Here is a 27,724-nt window from a genome sequence, read left to right on the forward strand (position 1 = left end):
TTATGAGATACGACTTGTCTCCCTTAGCATAAGAAATCAGGAAAGAAATACAAAATGAGAGAGTCTTATTGGTGAAAACCCCCATGGGCACCATAAGGCGATGGTGAGTGGAGAGAAATAAAAATAAGAAAGTCTTATTGGTGAAAACCCTCACGGGCACCGCAAGGCGATGGCGAGTTCAAGAAAAAGTGAAAAGTCAAAAGAAAGAGATTTGTTGGCGAAAGTCTTTTAAGATGTCGTCAATCGAATGTGATGAATGAGTCCAATAGATTTGAAGAAGCAGCTCAGCGGCAAAGGCACGAACTCAACAACAAATGGGGAGTTTGGATAGGAAAATCAGGCAGCTTAATCTAAAATGCATGTCATACTCATTGGAGTTCGTTCGTCGTATTCAGATAAGTTTTCTTTTTGAATATGGGACATTGCCTTTTTATTTCATTTACATATTCATGCTTTTTGTCTTTTTATGTCATTTATCAAAATAAAAGTCGTCATTATTTCAGTATATTTTTAAGTCAAGTCTGTATCAAAACAAGCGAGAAAGGATTTTAAAATTTACTACCAGTCTTTCCAATTATATGAGGAAAAGCCAAGGATCGGTACATGAAAGAAATATGATTGTAATTCAACACGAAGCAAAGGAAGTCTATCAACTGACAGGCTATTGGATTCGTAGAAGCATTCAGATTTGGGAAAAGAGTGCACCTCAGGGGCATGGTAAAATGGAAACCCATTGTTCGAGTCAGAACTCATTTCCCTCAATCTGGATCCGAGGCAATGATGCGGCAAGATAGGGAAAGTGTCAGCGATTTGGAACAAAGATGAAAGGAACGAGTGCTGGGGCAGATACCTGAGAAGCCAAGAGTTGCAAGCCACCACTAAGTTTTTAACTGACAAATTTTCTTTGTTGAAATAGGGGGAAATTCGCTTCACTTAATTCAGCTACCATTGGAAATGCATATCTGTGGGATTTTATTTTATGTTGAGGACCCTCCTGAAAAATGAGATTTTATTTTATGTTCAGGACTCTCCTGAAAAATGGGAATTTACTTTCAATTCAGGACCCTCCTGAAAAATGGGATTTTACTTTATGCTCAGGACCCTCCTGAAAAATGGAATTTTACTTTCTGTTCAGGACCCTCCTGAAAAATGGGATTTTACTTTCTGTTCAGGACCCTCCTGGAAAATGGGATGTTACTTTATGTTCAGGTATGCTCAGGACCCTCCTGAAAAATGGGATTTTACTTTATGCTCAGGACCCTCCTGGAAAATTGGATTTTACTTTCTGTTCAGGACCCTTCTGGAAAATGGGATGTTACTTTATGTTCAGGACCCTCCTGAAAAATGGGATGTTACTTTCTGTTAAGGACCCTCCTGAAAAATGGGGTTCTACTTTATGCTCAGGACCTTCCTGAAAAATGGGACTTTACCTTCTGTTCAGGACCCTCCTGAAAAATGAGATGTTTCTTTATGCTCAGGACCCTCCTGAAAAATGGGACTTTACCTTCTGTTCAGGACCCTCCTGAGAAATGGGATTTTACTTTATGTTCAGGACCCTCGTGAAAAATAAGATTTTACTTTCTGTTCAGGACCCTCCTGAAAATAGTGTTCTACTTTATATTCAGGACCCTCCTGGAAAATGAGACAATGCTTTCAAAAATGAAATACTACTTTACTATAATTTTTGTTTGGGATAATTTTCGTTCTAGTTTTAATTTTGGGTTTCAGGAGCCCGCCTGAAAAACAGAGTGATAAAATAGCAAGTCTGGAGCCCACCTGGAGAACAGAGTGAAGAAATGAAAAGTCAAGCAACAAAGTGATGGAATTGCAAGTCAGAAGCCCGCCCGAAGCACAGGGCAACTAACTGAAAAGTCAAGCAATAAGGCGAAGCAATTGAAAGCCAAGCAACAAGTTGAAAGAAATTGCAAGTCAGGAGCCCGCCTGAAGAATAGGGTGCTAAAAGTCGAGTCAAGAGTCAACAGAAGCTGCATAGATAGGATTTTGTAATTTCATTTATATTTTAACTTGTAATTTTCATTTTTGATGTAATGACAGAGCCGCGGACAAGAACCTCAATGGAACCTCATTCGACTCTCCAACTCGGTATAGTCCATCTCCTTCCAATCCTTTGAGATACTTGTCACTTGATCCCCTCATAACTTGGGTAGGTAGGATGTCCTAAGTCAAGACCTGGTTTTCCTCCTTCCTCTTGCTCCGTGCTTTTAAATAAAGGTCAGGACAAAATTCCATCTCGTTGTCTACTGCTTTGTATGAAAACACCATGTGTTTACATCCAAAGGGGAAATGATGTAGACACGTGATTTTGTCCTCCTAAAGTTTAATTTTATTCACTTTTACCCATTTTTTACTTTATCCTACCGTGTACCCTTATCTACATAATTATATCCCATAAAAATACAAAAATAATAAACTCCCTAACAAATTTTATCCTATCCTAACCCCTTTACATCTCATCCTAACAACCTACCCAAACAAAAATAGACACCTAACCCTTACCCCTTCAATTAAAAAAAAAAAAAACAACACCTTACTCCTCACCTAACCACTCTCCTAACAACCTACCTCCACATACCCCTACACCCCATTCCTCATGCCTACATACGTTTCCTTTGTTTTGATTTCCTGGAAGGAGGATACAAAAAATATTTTAAAAAAAGATTATTTGGAAAATAAAAATACAAAATAGGGAGGGGCAACGTGCTTTTTCTTTTTCCAATGGACAAAGGAATAAGAGAAACAGATGAAAACTTTTATTTTCAGTTCTGGATATATATATATTTCCATCACACAAGAAAAGGGAGTCTTCTGCCCATACTTTACACAGAGAGAGATACGAAAGAGAGGGCAGCCATTGATGAGCTTTAATTTTCTTCTCCACCTTATACCTTCGGATCAAGACTCCATTCTTGGACTCATGAAAAAAGAAAAGACACCAAGGACCCGTTTTTCTTCTTCCCCATTATCTTCTTCACAAAAAACTCACAAAAAAAAAAACCTTATTCTCTTCGCCACGAATCTCGTACGCACAAACTCACAGTTCACCAGAAAACACGTCCTCTCACCGAAAAACGTACACATATGCAGATAGTGAGGACAGATTAAAAAAATGGAGGTTGTTTGAGGTTAATCGAGAGAAGAAGCAATAAATAGGTTCGATTTTAACATTTTTCAGTGAGATTTTTTTATTTTCGAACAAATCCGGTTTGAAAACGTCAAAACTCGCCGGAATCGACCCTTTCTCATCGTTTCTGCTGTCGTCTGAGATCACCAGAGCTCAGGCTACACTATTTTTTTGGTTCTGTCACGTATTGGGGGGTTCTTGGGTTCGTCTGATTTTGTATTTCGTCAACGAAAATCGAGCTTTGGGGATTCATCGATTTTGTTCTTGTTTCGGGGTCTATATTTGGTTGATATTTTTTCGATTGGTACTCTCAATTTATTGATTTGGTGAGTTCGTCGTTGGGGTTCCTTGTTCGAGGATCTCGATCTCGAATATATTTATCATCAACAAGGACAAGTTTCATCGAGGTCTATTTCTTCTCCCAATCTTTACTTTATTTTTGATTCTTCATTGATGTTGTGGGTGTGGATGATTTATGTGTTGTGTGTTTAGTTCAAATCTTCGTTCGTTGTATGCGTTAATGTTGGTTTCGAATTTTGAGACGTGAATGGATAATAGAAGCATGCGCTAATCATGTGGTTAAAAAATGGATTTGGGGTGAGAATTGGAAACTTGATATAATTGGCGATTTTGGTTAGTTCGATTTCATTGTTCGTTTAACTTGAAATGAATATTGATAGAAGTATGATATGTTGAAATGGGTAGGTAAATGCTAAGTCGAGTAGCCAAATTTTAGGAATGGTGTTTTATTAAATGTTTGAATGTGCGTGTGAATAGTTCTTTCTACTTTATCGCGCAAGATTGGAAGATGTATTCATTCGTCGGGGAATGCCCCGAGATTATATTGTACTTATTCACCGGGGAATGCCCCGAAGTATCATGTATGAAAAGGAGGCTCGTGATCAAGGCCCGAGGCATCGGGTAAGGCATTGGACTGAACACTATATTTTGGACTTGTTTTGTTTTGTTTTGTTTGTTTGATTGATTGTTTTGTGTGGTTTATACATTTGCAATGTCAAATTAGCCGATATGCTCCACCAAGCGACCGTGGTCAAACCACGGGATCGAGGGGTGCCTAACATCTTCCCCTCGGTCAACAAAATTCCTTAGCTGGAATCTTTGTTCGCGAATCAGTTTCTAGAGTCAAAATTGTTTTTGAAAAGTATTTTTCGAAGGTGACTTGGCACGCCGGATTATGCCGAGTGACGACTCTGAATTGGAATGTAAAAATCATCCTTTTTCAAAACAAATCTTCATTTTGTCACTTTAAATAAAAACCCTTTCGAACCAACAGTAGCAGTACCTCAAACGGTTGAAATATCTTCGAACTCACAGAACGTTTTGAGTGATCACACAGAATATTTTTAAGACAAGAAAGAGTTTTTAATTTGAAAATTTCATACTAAACCTATGGAAGAAACCAGGTTTATATAGCCACAACATGCCTCTTCTAAAAAGAAGCAATGGTTCACTCCAAAGGTTACACCTTTGTTGTAAGTTCATGTCTGTTCATCAAAGATTGCATCTTTTCCTGAACAGTCATCTCATTTCATGAATCAGTGTGTCACTTCATTGAAGGATTACATCCTTCTGAAGCATCATTTCGAACCATTGCAACCTTCTGTAGCCTCAATTCAGAACAATGTATCATTTCTGAAGCACTAGTTCGAAAACAATGCATCAGTTCACTTGAAACAGTGCAACTGCTACTGCATGTATATATAAATGGAGGTCCGAAATTGCAGAAAAATTTTACTGCATTTTTCCTTGGGATTCTTCGAAATTCAAATAAAGTTTGTCCAAAAATATAGATCTCATCGATTGATCATTTGCCAAATCCGAATCTGAGCGAGCAACAACGACGGCGGCGTGAGGCATCTATTATTTCTTGCCTCACTTGCCATGTGAAGTAATTGTTCTTGATTATAAACACTTTCAAGTTCTCTTCTTCCATCAATGTGGGAGAAAGAGTAAACTTTCTAATTTGGGAGTACGCTTTCCATTTTAGTGTCTCCTTTTCCTCCACCATTTTATTCTCCATTTTTCCATTCACACTTCTTTCATATACTATGAACCCAACAATTTGCTCTCTCTATATTAATTTGAGCTATTTTTTCTTGAGCTGAGATCCATCAGAAATAACCCTTTTACCTCTAAGGTAGTGACACGGACTGTGTATATTCTATCTTCTCTAAAATCACACTTCGTAATATTACACTGAGTATATTATTGTGCTCGATGAAATGCTATTAGAAGGTGAAATCACTTTTTCTATTTTTGGATACTAATAATAGGTAGAGTAGGGCGACACGGAAAAGTAAATGTCTGTAAATGGCTTCAAACTTCAAAGAAAAAAGTACCTTTTAAAGATCTCAACTTTTCATGGTCCAAGTAAATTTTCAAATTGATACTAGAATCAATTAAATATATTGAAAAATTCAAAGACAGGGGGGACACCTATAAATATAGGCACCCCAGAGAAGGTATCTTCTCCAAAACCATTGCATGTCCACATAACATATGGTCTATTATTGGAGTACTTAGCTAGACATGAGCTCTCAGTGTACAGTTCAGGGTAAGTTTTGCTTCTTATGTTCTTCTTATTGTTGTTTTCTATCCTTAATTTTGCTTGATCAACTATTAATGAATTGCAACGACTGCTTAAATTGTGTATAGGTAAGACTGCTTGGCCAGAGCTATTGGGGCAATATGTGGACAAAGCAGTGAGTATAATACAGAAAGAGAATCCAACTCTTCGCCCTGTGGTGTTAAACATTTCTCAGGATGTTCCAGATCCAGATCCGGTGGATTGTACTCGTGTTCTGATATTTATTAATGATAACAAACAGGTTGCTCTCGTACCTATCGTACGCTGACATTAGGATCTAATCCAATCTCTGTCTTCTCTATGCTATGAAGTTTCGACGGAACAGTAATAGTACACTGTTATTGCTGATATATTAATTAAATTCGAAGTAGCTTGTAGCCTTGTACTATAGCGTCTTTATTGTAATGTAATGTCTCTTTCATGCCTATGCAGAATGCTGTTCCTTTTGTCTTTGGTTTATGAACTTATTCTCAATGTCTTTATTCGAATGGAATTTCTTTAAAGTGGATGTCAATTTTGATCCATATATGCTATACGTGTCAATAATTTGATATGTCAGTTTCCTGTTGCATGTGCCAACAGTTGTATGTTTTACCATTAATTTAGATGGAAATCATGTCTCACTTTTGAGGCTATTTCTTTAACATATTACCCCCGCCATTTTTATAAAATGAACCTTGTGTTAGCCGATCATTCAAAAGTTAATTTAAAGTTGAAGATATCGATCAAGATCATATACTTGTAATCATGTAGATGAGAGTAGATCAATTTTTCATCTTACAACCAATATAGAAGTTCAACACATCTTGCATGTTCAAGAGTTGATCTGTAGCGTAGACAATATAATATTGAACTTAATAGCTGATAATCTAGGAATTGAGATAGATCCGACTTCAATACCGTTATAAGAAAAAGTAACAAGACGAAGAGAGAGAGAAAAAATTATTGATTTAATCAATTTTAATCACAGCTCCAATCACAATAAAATTAAAAATGAAATTACAAAAACAACTTAGCATAACACTTGTTATTTGTTCCAAAAAAAAAAACCTAAATACAAAGTATCAAGCAACATCTTATCAAATAATTAGTAAGGCCAACGTCTGAGTGGCATGACAACAAACTTCATGGTACCATTGTTGCAATGGATGCCTCCATGTTCTCCACAAGCAAAAAAGTAAGGCTGTGTTTTTTTCAGCACAAACACGAATCCTTCTCCTGCACCCTGGTTCGGATTAGCTATCCTCTTAGCCCTTCTGAAGTCACACTTAGTGAAACTCCAGTAGTCTGATAATAAGTATACACTGTGTGGAAATCCTCCATTTGGATTCGGTGGATCATACTTGAAAACTGCACGTTGCATGCATAAACGAATTCAAAATTATAAACTAATCACGAGCGATGAAAACACAAATTATAAACTAATCACGAGCGATGAAAACACACATTATACGTTATCCAACATCAGATATTTCAGTGTTTGTAAAACGTATTTATTGATAAATAGTCGCTTTATGAAAGAAACTTTAATATTTAAAATTAAAGAAGACGTACGTACCTAATGTGTCATTGACAAAGAAAGGACCATTCTTATGAGCCCAATCCATGTAATCGAAGCCATAATGCCAATTTTCTGAACCACCAACGTTGAATTTATTTGAGGTTTGAGTAGCATTTGGGTGATTATTACCATTGGGACAATTGGTTTTGTTCCAGTTTCCTGGACGGCCCCAAGGTCCGTAGTTAAAGTTGGCCATACTAACACCAAACATGAGTGAGAAAACTACAAGTAACAAAAATGCTTGTCCATTTGCCAAAGCCATTTTTTTTTTTCAAGAATAATTAGTTTTGATTGCCAATGAAGATAGATCAGAAATGAAATTGATGAGATAGCTAAAAGAGAGTGGGCTATATATATACAGGAAGGAAAGTACACAATTATGACTAATTAGGAAATTAGTCAAAAAATTTATAGTTGGTTGGTGAGACAGGAACTAAGTATATCCAAGTCCACCATTGAAACGAAAAAATGGTTACTAACCTAAACCGTGTAATTAACTCTAAGACACTTTTTTCTAAGAGTGCATATCTTTCTGTATTCAACCTTGCTATTTTTTCTTATTTGAAGGTTTTCTTTTTAGGTTTGCAAATTAATTAATTAGGTGGCCATTTAGTTCATGAACATTCAGGTCATCTTATTATGTGTACATAAAATGTTTAATGTATAGGAGTTAGGGCATAGACGTGGACCACCTCTTTTTACATTGTACTTGTCAGGTAGCCTCCCATTTGTGGTAGAAAATTTTAGATAGTTCTGCTTGAGGGTGTTAATGAGAAACCGATAAAACAAACCAAACTGAAAATCAAATCAATTTTATTTTTTTTTAAATGATATTTTTAAGGTTTGGTTTGATTTGAATTTTGATAGTTAAAACCTACATATTTTTTTTGGTTTTGATTTTAAGTAAAAAATAATCGAATCAAACTGACTACAAATACTATTTTTTCATAGACACATATTAACAAAACATGCACAATCCAACATCCAAGTAAGTACAGGCGTATATTTGTTTATTCCTATAATCATTGGCAAAGGAATTGTTCAAATGCAGCATCTAGATAGTAAGTCGTACATTGAGCTCTTAATATGCCAACAGAGGCGGAGCAGGATTTCAATTAAGGAAGTTCAATATTTAAAGAAAATTTAGTCGAAAGAGGTTCAACACCTATTATAACCACATAAAAAATAATTTTAATCATATATAAATATTATATTTTTCCGTCGAAGGAGGTTTGAATGAACGCCGTAATAAAAGGGGGCCTCCGCCCCTGTCTGTCAACCATAGTCATGTCACAGGAGCTGTAATGTATTAATTACCTTTCAATTCAGCTCTCTCCTTCACCTTTAATAGTGAAAAACTACCACCAAAGAATATAGTGCACGGGTGAGTCTACTTCTTTTTTAATTAAGGATTTTAATTTCAAATGCTGAGTATGAAAAAATTCTCGATAGAAAGTAGTTTGCCCGAATGGGCCCTATTCGGCTCAGATTTAAATTAGTTGAACTCCAAAGTGGATATTAAACGCAGAATGAAAATCCAGAAAAGAAAATGGAAGACATGCGCTAGGTAACAATTTTGACTTTACAATTCCAATTAGTACCTCAAGGCAAAAACATGTACCATTATTTTGGGCACTTCGTTCATTCACCATCCTAGATAGAATGAGCTTATATTACTACAAGAACATACAGCTACAAAACATTATTTAACAAAAAGAAAGTTTCATGCTTCTTTTCCCATTTATTATAATTATTCTATGATTGTTATAATAATAAAGATAGAAATGCCATATATATCAAATATAATACTCCATTATTTTAAATATTACGTCGTGTAACACAATATACAACATTTTATACTTTTAGATGAAGGGCTAGACTGGGCTATGCTGTTGGGTTTGGGCTGTAGAGAGAGACAAAAGGAAACAAAATCACAGTTTCATAAAATGTGAGGATTATGGAATTAGATACGTGTTATAGTGGTATATAAATATATTTCTTTTCCTTTGTGAACGCAATACTGTTTAAGGCAATTTATATTTATGCCTTAACTAAATATAAAAGGAAATTAATTAGAATTAAATAGGAAACTGTATTTGCATGTGCTTAATCAAGAGGTGGCTCACATATATATTCCCGTTTGTCAAACTAAAATTGATACAGTTTTGGAAAAAAATCTGAAGTTAAGGAAAATCCCATTTATTTGGAGGGATGTAAATAATATTCCCGAACAAATTCAGAGTGCAATTTATATATTTTCCCAATATAAATATGTGTTTGATATTCATATCTATATATGTTCATAAATCAAGTAATTAAATAACCTTAAGTCCTCCAATTTTCGAATATGGAAAAAGTTAATCAAGGACATGGCGGCACCTATAAATATAGACACCCCAGAATGATTATTTCCCCAAACATTGCACATCTATATAGTCGTCTATAATATAGTTAATTAGCCAAATATGAGTTTTGCTAGCTGTCCTTATGAACTGTTGGAGTCCCACATCGGTGGGTTAAAGGATCCTTGGTCTCCTTATATGGTCTTGGACAATCCTCCCCTCATGAGCTAGCTTTTGAGGCTCCAGATGTCCGGCCCTGGGCGTGCGGGGGTGTTAGAGTCCCACATCAATGGTTTAAAAGGTCCTTGGTCTCCTTATATGGTCTTGGACAATACTCCCCTCCTGAGCTAACTTTTAAGGTTGAGTTAGGCTAAGTTAGTCTATGTTTCACCTTGCTTTCCTTCTTGTTGTTCTTAATAATTATAATGTTTAATCATAATAATATTCATATACGTGTGAAATATCGTTGTAGACGGGTTGAGAAATCCAACTATATTTATTAATATTGTGTAATATAGGTAAGTCACTAATGGGACAAAAAGTGGACAAAGTAGTGGGTATAATCAAGAAAGAGAATCCAACTCTTCATGTAGTTGTGTTAAACATATCAAAGTCAACTCTAGAGCTAGTAAATTGTACTCCTATTTTTATTTTTATTAATGACAACAAAAAAGTTGCTCTCCCACCTATTGTTTGCTGAACTTCATTGGTACTCTTAGAGCCTAATTTGGATGAATAATTTATGGCTTACAAGCCAGCTATAGTTTGTTACTTAGTTTTAATTGAGTTTTCCGTTTGATTTATGCCTATTACAATATAGATCCTATATTCCTAGAGCAGGGGCAGCTACATTATTTGTGACAAATAAAGGATTTTCTTTTTTAAAAAATATTGATTTTGCCAACAAAAGAATAAGTCCCTATGAGTAAATGTATGACTTATTTTTAGTTAGAATTTATTTGCATATCATGGCACGAGCAAATTCTAAGCAGCTCTAATTTTTCAAAGAGTTAAAGTAAAACAATGAAATTAATTAAATAAGTATCGTAAATAGCAGAGCATTCATCCATCTAATTTCCAACCCAGCGACTACTACAATTAAAAAGCCCACTCTTTGATGTATTTTCAAGAAAAAAATAGTACGATATTTATTTAATTAATTAATTTCATTTTTTTGTTTCTCGCATTAAATCAAAAATAAAATATTAATAGTTTTTTTTGCATACACTCTTATTTGTCAATTTCACATATGGTCAGTGAAATTTTATCCAATAAATTAAAGCCGCAAATATAACTATTTTGTCACAATAAAACTAGAGACTTTAGTAAATTCCTCAAATTAAAAATTATAAATGATCAAAGGACAAATTCCCCTCAGTAATGTCACTTCATTCACAGATCCGCTCCTCTCCATTTTTATTGTCTCCATTTTTCTCAAGTTCCTACATATGACATGAGTTAAAATGAATGGTTAAGATTTTAATCATGATATGAACAATAAATATTTTACATATTTGCTTCCAAAATTTTAGTAATTCAATAATTATTAGAGTTATAAAATTATTTTATCAACAAATATACTTTTAACAAAAAATTGTCTCTATTTCTACGTTTTTTTTTCCACGTTGTATTCTATTTTTATACTAACCGTCAATCTTCCAACTTCTTTAAATTAATTTTTGTATTTCATAATTTTAATCATTAGATACTTTTTCTTTAAAATTAGCTATGAGTATAAATAGTGAACTTCGATATTTTAACTAAGCAAGTTTCTTTTTATTTAATCTAAGTGAGTGTTTTTATTATAATATTGATAATGCTCGCATTATTATAATAATTTACTACTCAAAAATTCATATTTTTGAGAAATTTTTTTACTATCGTCATGATTTTGGCTTTGCTAATTTTTCTTTTAGCTAATTCTTTTTTTTTTTTTTTGAACAAAGAGGAAAAATGATAAGAGTTAAGAAATTCGAAAAAGGGAGAAATAATAAAGTTTTAAAAATGATAAGGGTGTATCTATTAATTTTTTCAACCATAGAATTTTTTTTACTCATAGAGTAGTTTTTTTTTCTAGATAAATCATGGTTAGGGAAAAAAAAGTAAGAAGAGGGAGAATTTTTTTAAAATATATTTATGAATAAAATAATTTTGTAGTTATAATTGTGGAATTACTAAAAATTTTGGGAGTAAATACATAAAATATTTATTAGTTAAACCTTAACCACTCATTTTAACTCATGACATGTATGTGTCTCTCATCCAACTAGAAACTAAGGAAAAATTGAGAGAATGAAAATGGAGAGGAGCTTTAGTTAAAACTTACAGGCACCCGGTGTATACACCAAGTCAATACATGCATAACATGTCTTTGAATTTAGAGTTTATGTTACTTAACCATGATTAATTATGAAGTATTTTACTTAATTTAATTACTTAATCATGATAAAGAACATTAGTTTGATATATACACCGGTGCGTGTAAATTTTTACCATCCCTCCCTTCATTCACTGCGTCATTGTGCTGCAGATGTTAAAATTTACTTACTTTCCTTCTACTCTATAATATGCACTAATGATACAACATTTACTTTCTTTTTAGTTTAAAAATATTCTAGAATATTAGTTTTCCTTTCAAATTTAAGATCTAACAATAATTCATATATATATATTCTTTTAGTTTAGGATAGGAAAATAACATATTTTTCTTTTATTTTATTCGTTTTAGCTCTTTATAAATAGTGATGTAGTCTATTATTTTGCTTTAATGCAAGAAAAGAAACAAAATATATAATACAGTGAAGTCATCAACATCTTCTGTCTGGTTTAATTTCCTCCCTACCTAGTTTCTTGATTCTTTCTATAGCAAATTTCACGTCAAAAGACACATTTTGAAATCATATGTGTAAACTAACAATAGGCCAAAAGCATATTCTGAATAAAACGTGCAAAAGCTTTCAAGATTAAATATCTGGAAAGCTTTTATCTACAATTCAAATATCCGGAAATAATTACATATATATCTCATTATCAATCCTTTTATAGTCAAAACTCCAATCTTCACAGAACAAAACTAAAATTTCAATATCTAATAAATAATAATAATTAAGTCTACTCAACATTACCACTCGTTATTTGTTCCAAACAAAGTAATATGGAAAAAAAAATAAAAAATACTAGTATCATGTTTTGCGTTGGAATATAATTCTCTATCAAGTTTGAAGCAACAAGTCAGTAAGGCCAACGTTTGAGCGGCATGACAACAAACTTCATGGTACCATTGTTGCAATGAATGCCTCCATGCTCTCCACAAGCAAAAAAGTAAGGCTGCGTTTTCTTCAGCACAAACTCGAATCCTTCCCCTGCACCCTGGTTTGGATCAGCTATCCTCTTAGCCCTTCTGAAGTCACACTTGATGAAGCTCCAATAGTTTGGTAATAAGTATACACTGTGCAGAAATCCACCGTTCGAACTTGGCTGATCATACTTGAAAACTGCACGTTGCATGCAGGGACGAATTCAAAAATAAAGCTAATAAGCAAATAATGCATGCTTCATTATTTTGTCGTAATGTGAGTTAATTTTCTACAGATATAATGAGAAGTAACGTATATTCAGTCTACTATCACACCATGGCATGCATAATAAGTGAAGAGTCTTATGTCAAAAGAAAGAACTTCAATATTTAAAATCAAAGAAGACATACCTAATGTGTCATTGACAAAGAAAGGGCCATTCTTATGAGCCCAATCCATGTAATCGAAGCCATAATGCCAATTTTCTGAACCACCAACGTTGAATTTATTTGAGGTTTGAGTAGCATTTGGGTGATTATTACCATTGGGACAATTGGTTTTGTTCCAGTTTCCTGGACCCCAAGGTCCGTAGTTAAAGTTGGCCACACTAACACCAAACATGAGTGAGAAAACTAAAAGTAACAAAAATGCCTGTCCATTTGCCAAAGCCATTTTTCCGAGAATAATTAGCTTTGATTTGCCAATGAACTGATGAAGATAGAAGATCAGAAATGAAATTTATGTGAGAGTTAGAAGAATTATTTGGTCTATATATATAGGTACAATAATATGACTAATTAGGAAATGAGTCAAAATTTTCTTGAAGTTGGTTGGTGAGACGGGAATTAGCTATCTCCAAGTTCACCAACTAAACACAAAAATGGTTACTGACCTAAAACGAGTAATTCTTAGCCACCTTTTAGACTAATTAATTAGCACTTTTGCTGGTTGCTTTTACACCTGAGAGTTGAGCATATCTTTCTGTATTTAACTTTGCTACTTTTTCTTATTATTGGAGGCCGTTTTCTTTTTAGGTTTGCAAATTAATTTAATTAATAAGGTCAGTGGCCATTTAATTAGTTCATGGCTCGTTAAATGTTCGGCACGGATTCGGAAATTATAAACATATACTCCATTTTAATCTTGCTCGTTCAATTCATCTTATTATGTATACATATGTCAAATCAAATGGTATTTCATGTGTAAGAATACGTGGACCACCTCCTTTTACATTATCAGGTAGTCTTGCACTTGTGGCGGGAAATTTTGATAGGTTTCATTGGGCTCTCCTCCGGTGCTAAATTTTTTCAGTTTGTCCATTATACTTTTAAAATTATAACAAATGTCTCCATCTTAATCTAATGGTTCAGATTTGTTGGATTAAGTAAAGAAATTTAACCATCTAGCGCTAAATCTCTCCAGTTTGTCCATTACCCCCTTAAAATTATGACAAATGTCTCCATTTTAATCTAATGGTTCAGATTTGTTGGATTAACTAAAGAAATTTAACCATCCCCTCTAGTGCTTAATCTCTTCAGTTAAAATTATGACAAATGTCCCCATTTTAATCTAGTAGTTTAGATTTGTTGAATTAACTAAAGGAATTTAATCATGGTAAATATTTCTCTCACTTCAAGTGACGATTTCTTTTCTTCTCAGCCATTATTAGATTGAAGTAAACGTCTCCATTTTTTCACTTATTTAAAACTCATTAGAAATCCATCTCACCATTAACAGTATAAGTCTCTTCAAATTCATTTGCAACTATAGATTTTGGGCTTTGTTTGTCGTATTGACAATTGGGTCTTCAAAATATTTTACTATAGTAATTGATAATTTTTCAATTGATGCTTTTACTATTTCTCTCACAATTTTTAATTGACATTTCCCAGAATTTATTACCCAACTGATGCTTTTACCTTCTCTTATCAGGAACTTTAGAGTGAATTTTTATGGTAGTTTTTTTTGTCACTCTTATGGAACGACTCTGGTAATCAGTCCTGATTTCTTCCAAATTTGAATTTTTGGAAACGCCTCTTTTATACCTCACGTTCATCCATGTTAAGTTGGATTTTGCAAGATCTATATAATCTTCTATATCCATTTTCGAGATAAAACTGAGCCAAAGAGAAGAAATATGTGGAAATGGCAAAATTAAATATGATGAAGAAGAAAAGGATCTAAAGGCATTTTTTAACATGTGAAAAATGAAAAAGACAGTAACGGGGAATGTAGAGAAATGGAAGAAAATTAAAGATGATTAAGACAGTAACGGGGAATGTAGAGAAATGGAAGAAAAATAAAGATGATTTTTTTACTGTAGCAAATGACTACGAAGTTGATGAATATTCTGGAAAAAATTGTGATTTGGGAGAAAAGGAAGATTTTTAAGCAACATGAGGAGAGAAATATTTACCGTAGTTAATCCCTTTTAGTTAATAAATAAATTTGAACCATTAGATTAAGATGAGGACACTTGTCATGATTTTAAGGATGTAATAGATAAACTGGAGAGATTTAGTACTGGAGAGGAGCCAAGTCCGACTGAGGGTGTTCGAAAAAATCGATAAATGAAATAAAAATAAAAATTGAATCAAATAACAAAAAAGAATCAACATGTTTAAGGTTTGATTTGATTTTTAATATTAACAGATAAATTTTGGTTTCATTTTAATTTTTAGTAAAAAATAATCGAATCGAATCAAATCGACTAGATAAATATTATTCAAATGCAACACCTAGCTGATGAGACGTATATTAAGGTCGATTCACTAAAAAAGTCTTGATAATAATTTTAGTTTTAAACAGTTGAGAGGGTACGTCATATAGGACATCTACTAGAATAAGTGTGTAGTTAATAAAATGGCTATAAATGGGAGACTTTTAGCCATTTTCTCATATTTAAGTTTAAGGTTTTTCTTTTCTTAAACTATTTGCCTAGTCAAAAAATGCCAGCTAAATTAAAACAAAGTAATATATGGTGACATGAAAATCATATTAAGTCCTAATCAATATTATAATGAGTTCAAGAAACTAAAGCTACTTACTTTCTTTGCACAAATTTCTTGCACTTACCTCAAGATCTTTTAGGGTCGTTTGATAGAGTGTATTGAAAAATATAATGCATGCATTAGTTAATGTGTATTATTAATATCTTGTTTAATACATTTTTTCCTCTATGTATAACTAATGCAAGCATTAATTATACACTCTATTTTGTATTAAAGTATATATTAGCAGTACACTCCATTTCCTCTGTATTAGTAATACAAAGACTTTTAACACATGTATTAGCTTATAAAATGACCTTAATACCCCTCAATCTCCCTCTCAAAATATTCACAATTTTTTTTCCCACCGTTTTAATTTTCAACCTCAAAACATTTCACAATTTTTTTTCAGCCATTTTAATTTTCAACATCAAAACATTTCACAATTTCTTTTTCCACCATTTTAATTTACAATAATGGATAGTTGATTTAAATAACCGCAACATATTTTTTCTTTGCTTTGAGGGTCTTTAAAAAGATTAAAATAAATTCTTGAGACTATTCGTTAATTTTACATCTTGTATTTTATTTTTTTCGATTTTGTTAATCCTTCGGCGTAACATTTCATGCGCAAAGACGAAGGTAATTAATCCAAAATCTCTATATACTAGTTCAACAATACTAATGATATTTGAGATGACAAAAAAAATTTGTTGTAAAAAAAGTATATAAAGTCAAAAAAAAGTATTTTTGTAAACAAACACTTTTTTTTATAGAAATTATATAAGATATATTATTTCTTATACATCAAACCAAACAATGTATAAGAAATAATACATGCATAATTAATATAAGCATAACTAATACGAGCATTACTAATGCAAACATTACTAATACACTATATTTTGTATTATTCTTATATACTCTACCAAACGGCCCCTTATAGTAAATGCAGGGTGGCTCAATAAATCAGTGTCCTAAAGCCACTTTTGATAGGTGGCCATTATTTTTTTAAAAAAACATAATATATATTCTTAATAAGTACTAATCATTTCTTTTAGTTTTTTGAGATATAAATTTGTTAATAACCTTCTTATAAACTATTTTATACTATTTTATCTCTTTTGAAGCATTATTGATCTTAGCCTTAGATAATAGAATCGAATTTAATATGTTGATAACTTGATATTGAAAAATTAGTTTTAAAGTATTCTATATACTTATTTCAATGCTTGAAATTTTAGGAGGAGAGGGAGTAAAAATCAACGTCCTTAACTAAATGTGTTGAGTTTGAGTCTCCCAATAAAAAAAAATCTTGCTAGAAATTAAGGATTTTCTTCTTTAATCGACTTTTGCGATGCAAATTTATATTAATGCAGAGTGAATAAAAAAATGAGCCCCCAACAAATGTTGGGACCTAATGCCCTTGCTTTAGAAGCTTTACCTTCTGGCCGGTTCTGAGTAAATGTAGTATGCGTGTGTATACATCAAAAATAGTGACTTAATATTGCATTATAACGAGGAATCTTCAGAGGAAAATGGGGCAACTTTAGGTTCTTCAAATAATATTAACAATTAAGTGTATAATTTTAAAAATATTTTTAAAAATAATAAACCTTCTTCACGTCTAACATTTTAATGCTTTTGTTCCTAAAAATTAACTATGTCATAATTTTATTTTTTGATTTTTTATTTAAAAAGAAAAAAGAAATACAAGGTGGCTGCCCATGGGATTAGCTAGCATTTGAGAAAGGAAAATTTTCAAAAATATATCGTACAACATAAAATATTAAGTCACACAATCTAATATACAATATTATATTTTTGAAATAAAGGGCTGGTCTGAACTAGGCTGCAGGGGTAACTTGGATTGTGTTGTGGAGAGAGAGAGAAAAGGTATTAAAATCACATTTTTTGTTAAAATGTGTCATTATGAAATAATTATATTACTTTGTATTTGTTAGGGTGGTATATAAAAAAATTCTTTTACTTTGTGAATTGTGAATGTAATATGTAAGGTTATTTATATTTATGCCTTAACAAAATAATTTAGGAGATTAATCAGAATTAAATAAGTATATATTCCCATTAGTCAAACCAAAAATCTCCTAATTTAGAATCTCATTTTGATAAATCAGGTGAGTCAAATAAGTATAAGAAATAAAAAAGGTAGAAAATTAAAGGAAAAACAATAAAGATAATAGTTATAGAATGCATTCTCAAATTTAATTTCGGTTGATTTGATTTTTATTTATTTTTATCTTTTATTATATTTTGTTGTTGTTTATTTTTTTGTACGCACTTTTTAAATTTATATATAAAAAAATAATAATATAAAATCATATAAATGAATTCTCTAAAGAGAGGGACTGAAAAAGGTTATGTACTAATATAAAAGTTGTACAAGGAAAATTATTTTTTAGAAGCTGTTCAAAATACGAATGTAAAGAAATCAACTTTAAAATTGGTTAAAACTTGAGGATTTGGACCATAATTTTGAAATTAAAACTCTTTTATATTTAAATATTAAAAAATATATTTCACAAGATAAATATGTGAGAAACGCGAACACATTTATTAGTTAAAAATAAATATAATAAAAAAAAGATATGATCCACTAATAATGGCATATCTACAAAGCAGTGTGTTTCTAACATTCTTTTGACTAAAACTCTTTCTATGTCACAAAAAAAAATTGAAATAAATATAAAGTTAAGGATCACAATCATATATTTGGAGGATGTAGATAATTTTTCCAACAAATTTAGATTAAAATTCATGTATTTTCCCAATATATTGATGTGCTGATTTTTTTAAATCTATATATATATGTTTACAAATTAAATAACTAACCTTAAATTCATCAATTTCAAATATGAAAAAATATTAAAATCAAAGAAAAGAGACACCTATAAAAATAGGCACCCCAAAAATGATTTTCTCCACACCATTGCAAATCTACATAGTCATTTATAATTAATTAATCAAATATGAGTACTTCTAGGTGCCCCTTTGAACTGTGTAAGATTACTGGTAAGTTAATTTATGTGTCATCTTGTCTGCTTCTTCTTGTTCTTTATAATGTTTAGTTGCAACAATGTTTATAGATGTGAAATATTATTGTATTGATGATATGCTTATTGTAGAGAGATATGATTGTATTTGTTAATGTTGTGTGTATAGGTAAGTCAGTCTGGCCAAAGCTACTAGGGCAAACTGCGGAGAAAGCTGTGAGTGTAATAAAGTAAGAGAATCCTATTCTTCACCCAGTGATGTTAAGCATATTGAAGCTAATTTCAGAGCCAGTGGATTGTACTCGTGTTCTTGTTTTTATTAATGACAATAATAAGGTTGCTCTCCCACATGTTGTTTGTTGAACTTCATTAGTACTTTTAGAGCCTGTTTCGATGGGCTTATAAGCCAATAGCTTTAATTTACTGCTTAAATTTAATGTAGTGGGTAAGTAGCTATTTTATGTTCCTTAAATTTCTAGCGTATTCACAATTTCCATACTTTATAATATATGGCTTATATAAGCCAATATCTTTAGTTTGCTCCTTAAATTCAATATATTGAGTATCGATCTTATGTCCATTTAATTTCAATAAAGCATATCTGCAATTTTCATTCTTATTTCAACAGAATTTTACATAAGATGTTTTCAATTTTGATCTATATATACTAATTGTCAATGTATATTTGAATAAGTATATCATAGGCTACTACATCGATCCTGTTCCAGACAACAAAATTAGTTGTACGTTATATTGTTAAATTATTTTTATTAGGTGTGGAAGATTCAATTCATGAAAATATAATTGATCTAATTCATTTAAATTTAATTTAAATAATTAGTTTAACTGACGTTTATTTTGAGCAAATTCAATTAAATACATCATCTAAAAGCACAATTTGATTGAGCATGCATGTACATCAAAATGTGTAGAGAAAGAAACTTTGGGTTTTTTTTGTCAATTTAGATATAATTATGATAAATAAAAAAATAATAGTCTAATTTGGCTAATAAATAATAAATCGGACGAATTCAAGTTATGACTCATTATTTAATCTAAATTCATCCGCATATCTTTACACAAGTAAACTTTAAATCGATTATGATTCTAACTAAATCGTTTATTGAATGAACATCAAAATGTGTAGAGAAAGAAAATTTGGGGTTTTATTGGTTTAGATATAATTATGACAAATAAAAGAACTTATTTTTATTTTGATTTGGCTAATACATAATAAACCAAATATCAAGTTCAAGCTATGACTCATTATTTTGTACAAATTCACCCACTTATTTTTACACAAGCAAATTTTAAAGTAAAACAAAAACGAAATTAATTCAATATTGTAATAGTAGAGCATTCATCCCTCTAAGATAAAATTATCAATAAAATTAGCAAACGCTTCAAAAATTAACAAAAGAACGAAAGGACAAATTTCCAACGCTAAGTAATGTCAGATTATTTGATGCGTCAATGGTAAATTTACTTTTTTTTTACTCTATGATTAATTATATTAGTGATAATAGTATTTGCTTTCTTTTTAGTTTAGAAATACTTTTGAATATTATTTATTTCCCTTTCAAGTCTAGAATCTACAATAATTTCAAAATATATACATACAAGAAACAATGCAAATATCAATGAATTCATCAACATCGTGATCTCTTGCTTCCTCCCTAGTTTCTCTAGTTTTTTTTAGAAGTTACTTTCACGTCAAACAATATTTTAAAATGATATAGATATAACGAAGTGTAACCTAACAATATGCCTTCGCTATAGCCATGCATTTTTTACTAGTAGATAAAATATTCACTCAAATTCCAACATTAAAGTTACAGGTTCCAATCTTTGTCTTTGGTCAAAACTCCAATCACAATAAATCCAAGTAAAATTTCAACCTCTAATAAATTTTCTCGAACGTTTTGACTTGTTATTTATTTGTTCCAAACTAAAAGTAAAATGTAAAAAAAATACTAGTATCGTAGTTTGTATTGGAATTCTCCATCAAGTTTGAAGCAACAACTTAGTAAGGCCAACGTTTAATTGGCATGACAACAAACTTCATGGTACCATTGTTGCAGTGGATGCCTTCATGTTCTCCACAAGCAAAAAAGTAATGCTGTGTTTTCTTCAACACAAACTCGAATCCTTCCCCTGCCCCCTGGTTCGGATCTGCTATCCTCTTAGCCCTTTTGAAGTCACACTTGATGAAACTCGAGTAATTTGGTAATAAGTATACACTGTGTGGAAATCCTCCATTTGGGTTTGGTGGATCATACTTGAAAACTGCACGTTTCATATAGAGAGTAGAGATGAATTCAGAAATTTAAAGCTCAAAATTAAGCAAAGAATGCATTCTCCATTATTTTGTTATAGTTGGCGCCAATTTTGTACATATATACCTATAAATATGAGTTTAATTTCTATATATTGACATTTTCTATACTATCAAGTAAAACTAAAAGATAACGACATGTAATTATATCCTCTAGTTACTACCACATGACTCTATCGGGCAAGTGTTGATTGTATATAATTAAAGAAGACGTACCTAATGTGTCATTTACAAAGAAAGGGCCATTTTTGCGAGCCCAATCCATGTAATCGAAGCCATAACACCAATTTTCGGTACCACCAACGTTGAATTTATTTGAGGTTTGAGTAGCATTTGGATGATTATTACCATTGGGAAAATTCGTTTTATTCCAGTTTCCTGGACTGCCCCAAGGTCCGTAGTTAAAGTTGGCCATACTATGGACAAACATGAAGGAAAACATTACAAGAAACAGATACATTTGTGCGTTAGCCAAAGCCATTTTTGCTTTTTTTCCCCACAAATGTGTATGTAGTTCTTTGTTTTGCCAATGGAATTGATTGTGGTGATCAGAGAGCCAAAATGATGTGCTATATATAGGAAGGCAAGTACAAAAATATGACTAGTTGGAAAACTTGATGAGTCAACATTTTCTTGAAGTTGGTTGTTTAAAGCTTTAATAATATAAAAATGGTTACTGACCTAATCACCTAAACCTTGTAATTCTTTTCTACTAATTAGCACCATTTGGTGGTCGCTTCTACACTTGAGATGCCCTAAGGGAGTTCAGATATCTCTGTTCATAACTAGTAAATATGAATTATTATAAGTACAATTAATCCATAAATTTCCTTCAAGTCGATCATCTTAATTAATACTAGGATATGTGTATGCGCGAGAGTGTGTATATCTGTAAAATGAACATTTGGAATACTCCCCATCAATCTTCCAACTTCTTTAACTTAATTTTTATATTTCATAATTTTAATTATTAGATACTTTTCCTTTAAAATTAGCTATGAGTATAAATGGTGAACTTCAATACTTTTACTAACCAAGTTTTTTTTTAATTAATCTAATTGAGTGTTTTTATTATAATATCGATAATGCTCGTATTATTATAATAATTTACTACTCAAAGAATTTTTTAAAAATATATTTATGAATAAAATAATTTTGTAGTTATAATTGTGGAATTACTAAAAATTTTGGAAGTAAATAAATAAAATATTTATTAGTCAAATCTTAACCACTCATTTTAACTCATGACATGTCTTGTGTCTCTCATCCAAGTAGAAACTTAGGGAAAATGGAAAGAATGAAAATGGAGAGGAGCTTCATCTCGGTGAAAACTTACAGGCACCCGGTGTATATACCAAGTCAATACATGCATAACATGTCTTTGAATTTAGAGTTTATGTTACTTAATCATGATTAATTATCAAGTATTTTACTTAATTTAATCACTTAATCATAGTAAAAAACTTTAGTTTGGTGTATACACCGGGTGCGAGTAAGTTGTTAACATCCCTCCCTTCATTCGCTGCGTCATGTGCTGCAGATGTTAAAATTTACTTATGCACTAATGATACAACATTTATTTTCTTTTTAGTTTAAAAATATTCTAGAATATTAGTTTTCCTTTCAAATTTAAGATCTAACTATAAATATATATAAGAGTTTTGATTTTTAATAAAATTAATTTTACTATTTTGCTCATTTATAATATTATAGTATGTCATTAAATTATATACTCAATTAATATTTTTTACTTTTACTTTTTTATCTTAAAAATAATTTTTAACTTTTATAAAAAATGTGTGTTTTTTTTTTTAAAAAGAGTTACAAATGTTGATATAAATATAAGGGTAAAATAGATATTTTAAAAAATCAAATAGGAAAAAAGGAGGGAGAATGATTATTGCTCAAAGTCGAGGGGGTATTTGATTTTTACAGCAAAGTTCGGAGGTATAAATGATTTTATCCCTATTCTTCTACTTTGTGAATTGTAAATGTAATACTGTATGGTTATTTATATTTATGCCTTAACTAAATAACTTAGGAGATTAATCAAAATTAAATAGGTATCTCCTAATTCAGAATCCCATTTTGGTAAATCAGGTGAAGTCAAATAAGTATAAGAAAAAAAAAGGTAGAAAAGGAAAAACAATAAAGACAATAGTTATAGAAGGCATTCTCAAATTTAATCTCGGTCGATTTGATTTTTATTTGTTTTTATCTTTTATTATATTTTGTTGTTGTTTATTTTTTTGTACGCACTTGTAAATTTATATCAAGAAAAATCATACAACCACAAAAATGAATTCTCTGAAAGAGAGGGACTGAAAAAGCTTAGATACTAATATAAAAGTTGTACAAGGAAAATCATTTTTTAGAAGTTGTTAGAAATATGAAGGTAAAGAAATGAACTTTAAAATTGGTTGAAACTTGAGGATTTGGACCATAATTTTGAAACTAAAATTATTTTATATTTAAATATTGAAAAATATATTTCACAAGATAAATATGTGAGAAACGCGAATACATTTATTAGTTAAAAATAAATATAATAAAAAAAGATATGATCCACTAATAATGACATATCTACAATTCAGTTTGTTTCTGACATTCTTTTGACTAAAACACTTTCTATGTCACAAAAAAAATTGAAAGAAGTATAAAGTTAAAGGATCACAATCATATATTTGGAGGAAGTAGATAATTTTTTCAACAAATTTAGATTATAATTTATGTATTTTCCCAATATATTGATGTGTTAATTTTTTTAATCTATAAATATTTATTAATCAAATAACTAACCTTAAGTTCACCAGTTTCAAATATGGAAAAATATTTAAATCAAAGAAAGAGACACCTATAAAAATAGGCACCCCAAAAATGATTTTCTCCACACCATTGCACATATCTACATAGTCATTTATAATCAATTAATCAAATATGAGTACTTCTAGGTGCCCTTCTGAACCGTGTAAGATTACTGGTAAGTTAATTTCTGTTTCACTTAGTTTGTTTCTTCTTGTTCTTTATAATGTTTAGTTGCAACAATGTTTATAGATGTGAAATATTATTGTATTCGTGGTTTGCTTATTATAAAGAGGTATGATTATATTTGTTAATGTTATATGTATAGGTAAGTCAGTGTGGCCAGAGCTACTAGGACAAACTGCAGAGAAAGCTGTGAGTGTAATAAAGCAAGAGAATCCTACTCTTCACCCTGTGGTGTTAAACATATCGAAGCCAATTCCAGAGCCAGTAGATTGTACTCGTGTTCTTGTCTTTGTTAATGACAACAATAAGGTTGCTCTCCCACCTGTTGTTTGTTGAACTTCATTAGTACTTTTAAAGTGTTTCGATGGACTTATAAAATAAGGCTTATAAGCCAATAGCTTTAGTTTACTGCTTATTTCCCTTAAATTTCCCGCTTATCTACAATTTCCATCCTTTATAATAAATGGCTTATATAAGCCAATATCTTTAGTTTGCTCCTTAAATTCAATATAGTGAGTATTGATCTTATGTCCATTTAATTTCAATAAAGCATATCTGCAATTTTCATTCTTACTTCAACAGAATTTTACTTAAGATGTTTTCAATTTTGATCTATATATACTAATTGTCAATGTATATTTGAATAAGTATATCATAGGCTACTGCATCGATCCTGTTACAGACAACAAGATTACTTGTACGTTATCTCGTTAAATTATTTTTATTAGGTGTGGAAGATTTAATTCATGAAAATATAATTGGCCTAATTCATTTAAATTTAATTTGAATAATTAGTTTAACTGACGGTTTAGTTTGAGCAAATTCAATTAAATACATCATCTAAAAGCACAATTTGATTGAGCATGCATGTACATCAAAATGTGTAGAGAAAGAAACTTTGGGGTTTTGTTAGTTTAGATATAATTATGATAAATAAAAAAATAATACTCTAGTTTGGCTAATAAATCGGACGAATTCGAGTTATGACTCAGTATTTAATCTAAATTCATTCGCATATCTTTACACAAGCAAACTTTAAATCGGTTATGACTCTAACTAAGCCATTTATTGAATGAACATCAAAATATGTAGAGAAAGAAATTAAACTTTGGGGTTTGGTTGGTTTAGATATAATTATGACAAATAAAACAACTTATTTATTTTGATTTGGCTAATACACAATAAACCAAAACAAGTTCAAGCTATGACTCATTATTTTGTACATATTTTTAAACAAGCAAATTTTAAAGTAAGCAAAAACGAAGTTAATTCAATATTGTAATAGTAGAGCATTCATCCCTCTAAGCTAAAATTATCAATAAAATTAGCAAACACCTCAAAAATTAACCAATGAACGAAAGGACAAATTTCCAACGCTAAGTAATGTCAGTTTATTTGATGTGTCAATGCTAAATTTACTTTTTTTTACTCTATGGTTAATTATATTAGTGATAGAGAATTTATTTTCTTTTTAGTTTAGAAATATACTTTTGAATATTATTTATTTTCAAGTCTAGAATCTACAATATAATTTCAAAATATATATATACAAGAAACAATGCAAATATCATTATGAATTCACCAACATCGTCTCTCTTGTTTCGTCCCTAGTTTCTCCAGTTTTTTGAAGGCTAATTTCACGTCAAACAATATTTTAAAATAATATAGATAAAACGAACTGTAACCTAACAATATGCCTTCGCTATAGTCATGCATTTTTTTACTAGTACACAAAATATTCACTCAAATTCCAAGATTAAATATCTGGAAGACTTTGTTAACACTTCAAATATTCGAACATGAAAAAGTTACACGTACCAATCTTTGTCTTTAATTTGATCAAAACTCCGATCACAATAAATCCAAAGTAAAATTCCAATATCTAGTAAGTCTGCTCAATGTTACGACTCATTAATTATTTGTTCCAAACAAAAGTAACATGTTAAAAACAATAATACTAGTATCATATTTTGTATCGGAATCTCAATCAAGTTTGAAGCAACAAGTCAGTAAGGCCAACGTTTGAGTGGCATGACAACAAACTTCATGGTCCCATTGTTGCAATGGATGCCTCCATGCTCTCCACAAGCAAAAAAGTAAGGCTGTGTTTTCTTCAGCACAAACTCGAATCCTTCTCCTGCACCCTGGTTTGGATTTGCTATCCTCTTAGCCCTTCTGAAATCGCACTTGATAAAGCTCCAATAGTTTGGTAATAAGTATACACTATGTGGAAACCCTCCATTTGAATTTGGTGGATCATACTTGAAAACTGCATGTTTCATATAGAGATGAACTCAGAAATTTAAAGCTTATAATTAAGCGAAGAATGCATTCTCCATTATTTTGTTATAGTTGGAGCCAATTTTGTACATATATCACCAAGGCATATATACTATAAATTAAGTCTATCAAGTGGGTCGGGCTGACCCAGCCCTACTCGGCCCACTTAAAGGACCCAGCCCAGTAAACCTTAGGGCTTTAGGTTCCAGGTCTCGGGCCGGTTATTTTTTAATTTGGGCCCGGTTAAACCCCCGGCTCGGATCAAGCCCGGTTCAGGTCCGCCGGTTAATCAATCCAGCCCGGTCCGAAATCAATTTTTTTAAAAATAAAAAATAAAAAAAATTTGGGTTTTTTAAAATTAGTATATAACTTAGTATATAACTATATCTATATATATTGTAATGTATATATATTGTAGTATATTTAATTTAAAGTATTACATAGACATAGAATAGAGTGTATATATGTGAATATATCTTCTATAGACGTGTATATTTAACATATACATGGGTATATGTTTTATAAATTAGTATATACCTGTATCTATATATATTGTAATGTATATATATTGTAGTATATTTTATTAGTAGTAGTATATATACATTGAATGGTGCGTATACATGTGTACATGTTTTATAAATTAGTATATAAGTATATATATAATTATAAATTGTAGTATATATATATATATATATATATATATATATATTACAGTATATTTTATTTAAAGTAGTACATATATATTGAATGGTACTTATATATATGTATATATCTTCTATAGACGTATATATTTAACGTATACATGTGTATATATATTTTATAAATTAGTATATAACTATATATATAGTGTGTGCATATATTGTAGTGTATATTTATTGTAGTATATTTTATTTAAAGTAGAACATATATTGAATGGTAGGTATATGTGAGTATATATCTTCTAAAATAGTACATATTTAACGTATACGTGTGTATATGTTTTATAAAATACTATATAACTATATATATAGTGTGTGTATATATTATAGTGTATATAGATTGTAATATATTTTATTTATAGGAGTACATATATATTGGATGGTGCGTATATATGTGTATATATCTTCTATAAACGTATATATTTAACGTATACATGTGTATATATTTTATAAATTAGTATAAAACTATA

At 30.8% G+C, this 27,724-nt stretch overlaps 6 protein-coding genes across 6 annotated transcripts in view; 2 read left to right on the forward strand and 4 right to left on the reverse strand.

Annotated features, from left to right (window-relative positions):
* Nucleotides 1-5,470: 5,470 nt before the first annotated feature.
* LOC107879977 (protease inhibitor HPI) lies at nucleotides 5,471-6,264 on the forward strand. The gene is made up of 2 exons (XM_016726897.2): nucleotides 5,471-5,717; nucleotides 5,819-6,264. Exons 1-2 carry the CDS (start codon nucleotides 5,693-5,695, stop codon nucleotides 6,016-6,018), a joined length of 225 nt encoding a protein of 74 aa, XP_016582383.1. The 5' UTR covers nucleotides 5,471-5,692; the 3' UTR covers nucleotides 6,019-6,264.
* Nucleotides 6,265-6,681: 417 nt separating this feature from the next.
* LOC107879978 lies at nucleotides 6,682-7,644 on the reverse strand. The gene is made up of 2 exons (XM_016726898.2): nucleotides 7,309-7,644; nucleotides 6,682-7,100 (listed from the first exon to the last, which is right to left on the reverse strand). Exons 1-2 carry the CDS (start codon nucleotides 7,571-7,573, stop codon nucleotides 6,838-6,840), a joined length of 528 nt encoding a protein of 175 aa, XP_016582384.1. The 5' UTR covers nucleotides 7,574-7,644; the 3' UTR covers nucleotides 6,682-6,837.
* A 5,009-nt stretch (nucleotides 7,645-12,653) lies between these two features.
* On the reverse strand, nucleotides 12,654-13,679 carry LOC107879517. The gene is made up of 2 exons (XM_016726548.2): nucleotides 13,360-13,679; nucleotides 12,654-13,147 (listed from the first exon to the last, which is right to left on the reverse strand). The coding sequence occupies exons 1-2, from the start codon at nucleotides 13,619-13,621 to the stop codon at nucleotides 12,885-12,887; spliced, it is 525 nt and encodes a 174-aa protein (XP_016582034.2). The 5' UTR covers nucleotides 13,622-13,679; the 3' UTR covers nucleotides 12,654-12,884.
* Nucleotides 13,680-20,866: 7,187 nt separating this feature from the next.
* LOC124886486 lies at nucleotides 20,867-21,818 on the reverse strand. Its single transcript, XM_047395099.1, has 2 exons — nucleotides 21,505-21,818; nucleotides 20,867-21,239 (listed from the first exon to the last, which is right to left on the reverse strand). Exons 1-2 carry the CDS (start codon nucleotides 21,767-21,769, stop codon nucleotides 20,977-20,979), a joined length of 528 nt encoding a protein of 175 aa, XP_047251055.1. The 5' UTR covers nucleotides 21,770-21,818; the 3' UTR covers nucleotides 20,867-20,976.
* Nucleotides 21,819-24,186: 2,368 nt separating this feature from the next.
* LOC107879979 (glu S.griseus protease inhibitor-like) lies at nucleotides 24,187-25,088 on the forward strand. The gene is made up of 2 exons (XM_016726899.2): nucleotides 24,187-24,268; nucleotides 24,419-25,088. Exons 1-2 carry the CDS (start codon nucleotides 24,226-24,228, stop codon nucleotides 24,610-24,612), a joined length of 237 nt encoding a protein of 78 aa, XP_016582385.1. The 5' UTR covers nucleotides 24,187-24,225; the 3' UTR covers nucleotides 24,613-25,088.
* Nucleotides 25,089-26,014: 926 nt separating this feature from the next.
* The window catches only part of LOC107879980, a 3,966-nt gene continuing 2,256 nt past the window's right edge, over nucleotides 26,015-27,724 (reverse strand). Inside the window, exon 2 of the mRNA XM_016726900.2 lies at nucleotides 26,015-26,545. Within this exon, the coding sequence (XP_016582386.1) occupies nucleotides 26,283-26,545 (263 nt within the window). The 3' untranslated portion in view covers nucleotides 26,015-26,282. The remainder of the gene's footprint in view (nucleotides 26,546-27,724) is intronic.

The sequence above is a fragment of the Capsicum annuum genome, chromosome 8 (assembly GCF_002878395.1).
Source record: "Capsicum annuum cultivar UCD-10X-F1 chromosome 8, UCD10Xv1.1, whole genome shotgun sequence".
In the NCBI taxonomy this organism is placed as follows: domain Eukaryota; kingdom Viridiplantae; phylum Streptophyta; class Magnoliopsida; order Solanales; family Solanaceae; genus Capsicum; species Capsicum annuum.

Bases quoted from the DNA above. Each gene is read 5' to 3' on its own strand.
- LOC124886486 (XM_047395099.1), bottom strand. From the start codon at position 21,769: ATGGCTTTGGCTAACGCACAAATGTATCTGTTTCTTGTAATGTTTTCC. The intron at 21,240-21,504 runs GTACGTCTTCTT...TGAAACGTGCAG, and splicing joins CTTTGTAAATGACACATTAG to TTTTCAAGTATGATCCACCA.
- LOC107879977 (XM_016726897.2), top strand. From the start codon at position 5,693: ATGAGCTCTCAGTGTACAGTTCAGG. The intron at 5,718-5,818 runs GTAAGTTTTGCT...AATTGTGTATAG, and splicing joins CTCTCAGTGTACAGTTCAGG to GTAAGACTGCTTGGCCAGAG.
- LOC107879978 (XM_016726898.2), bottom strand. From the start codon at position 7,573: ATGGCTTTGGCAAATGGACAAGCATTTTTGTTACTTGTAGTTTTCTCA. The intron at 7,101-7,308 runs GTACGTACGTCT...TGCAACGTGCAG, and splicing joins CTTTGTCAATGACACATTAG to TTTTCAAGTATGATCCACCG.
- LOC107879979 (XM_016726899.2), top strand. From the start codon at position 24,226: ATGAGTACTTCTAGGTGCCCTTCTGAACCGTGTAAGATTACTG. The intron at 24,269-24,418 runs GTAAGTTAATTT...TTATATGTATAG, and splicing joins TGAACCGTGTAAGATTACTG to GTAAGTCAGTGTGGCCAGAG.
- LOC107879517 (XM_016726548.2), bottom strand. From the start codon at position 13,621: ATGGCTTTGGCAAATGGACAGGCATTTTTGTTACTTTTAGTTTTCTCA. The intron at 13,148-13,359 runs GTATGTCTTCTT...TGCAACGTGCAG, and splicing joins CTTTGTCAATGACACATTAG to TTTTCAAGTATGATCAGCCA.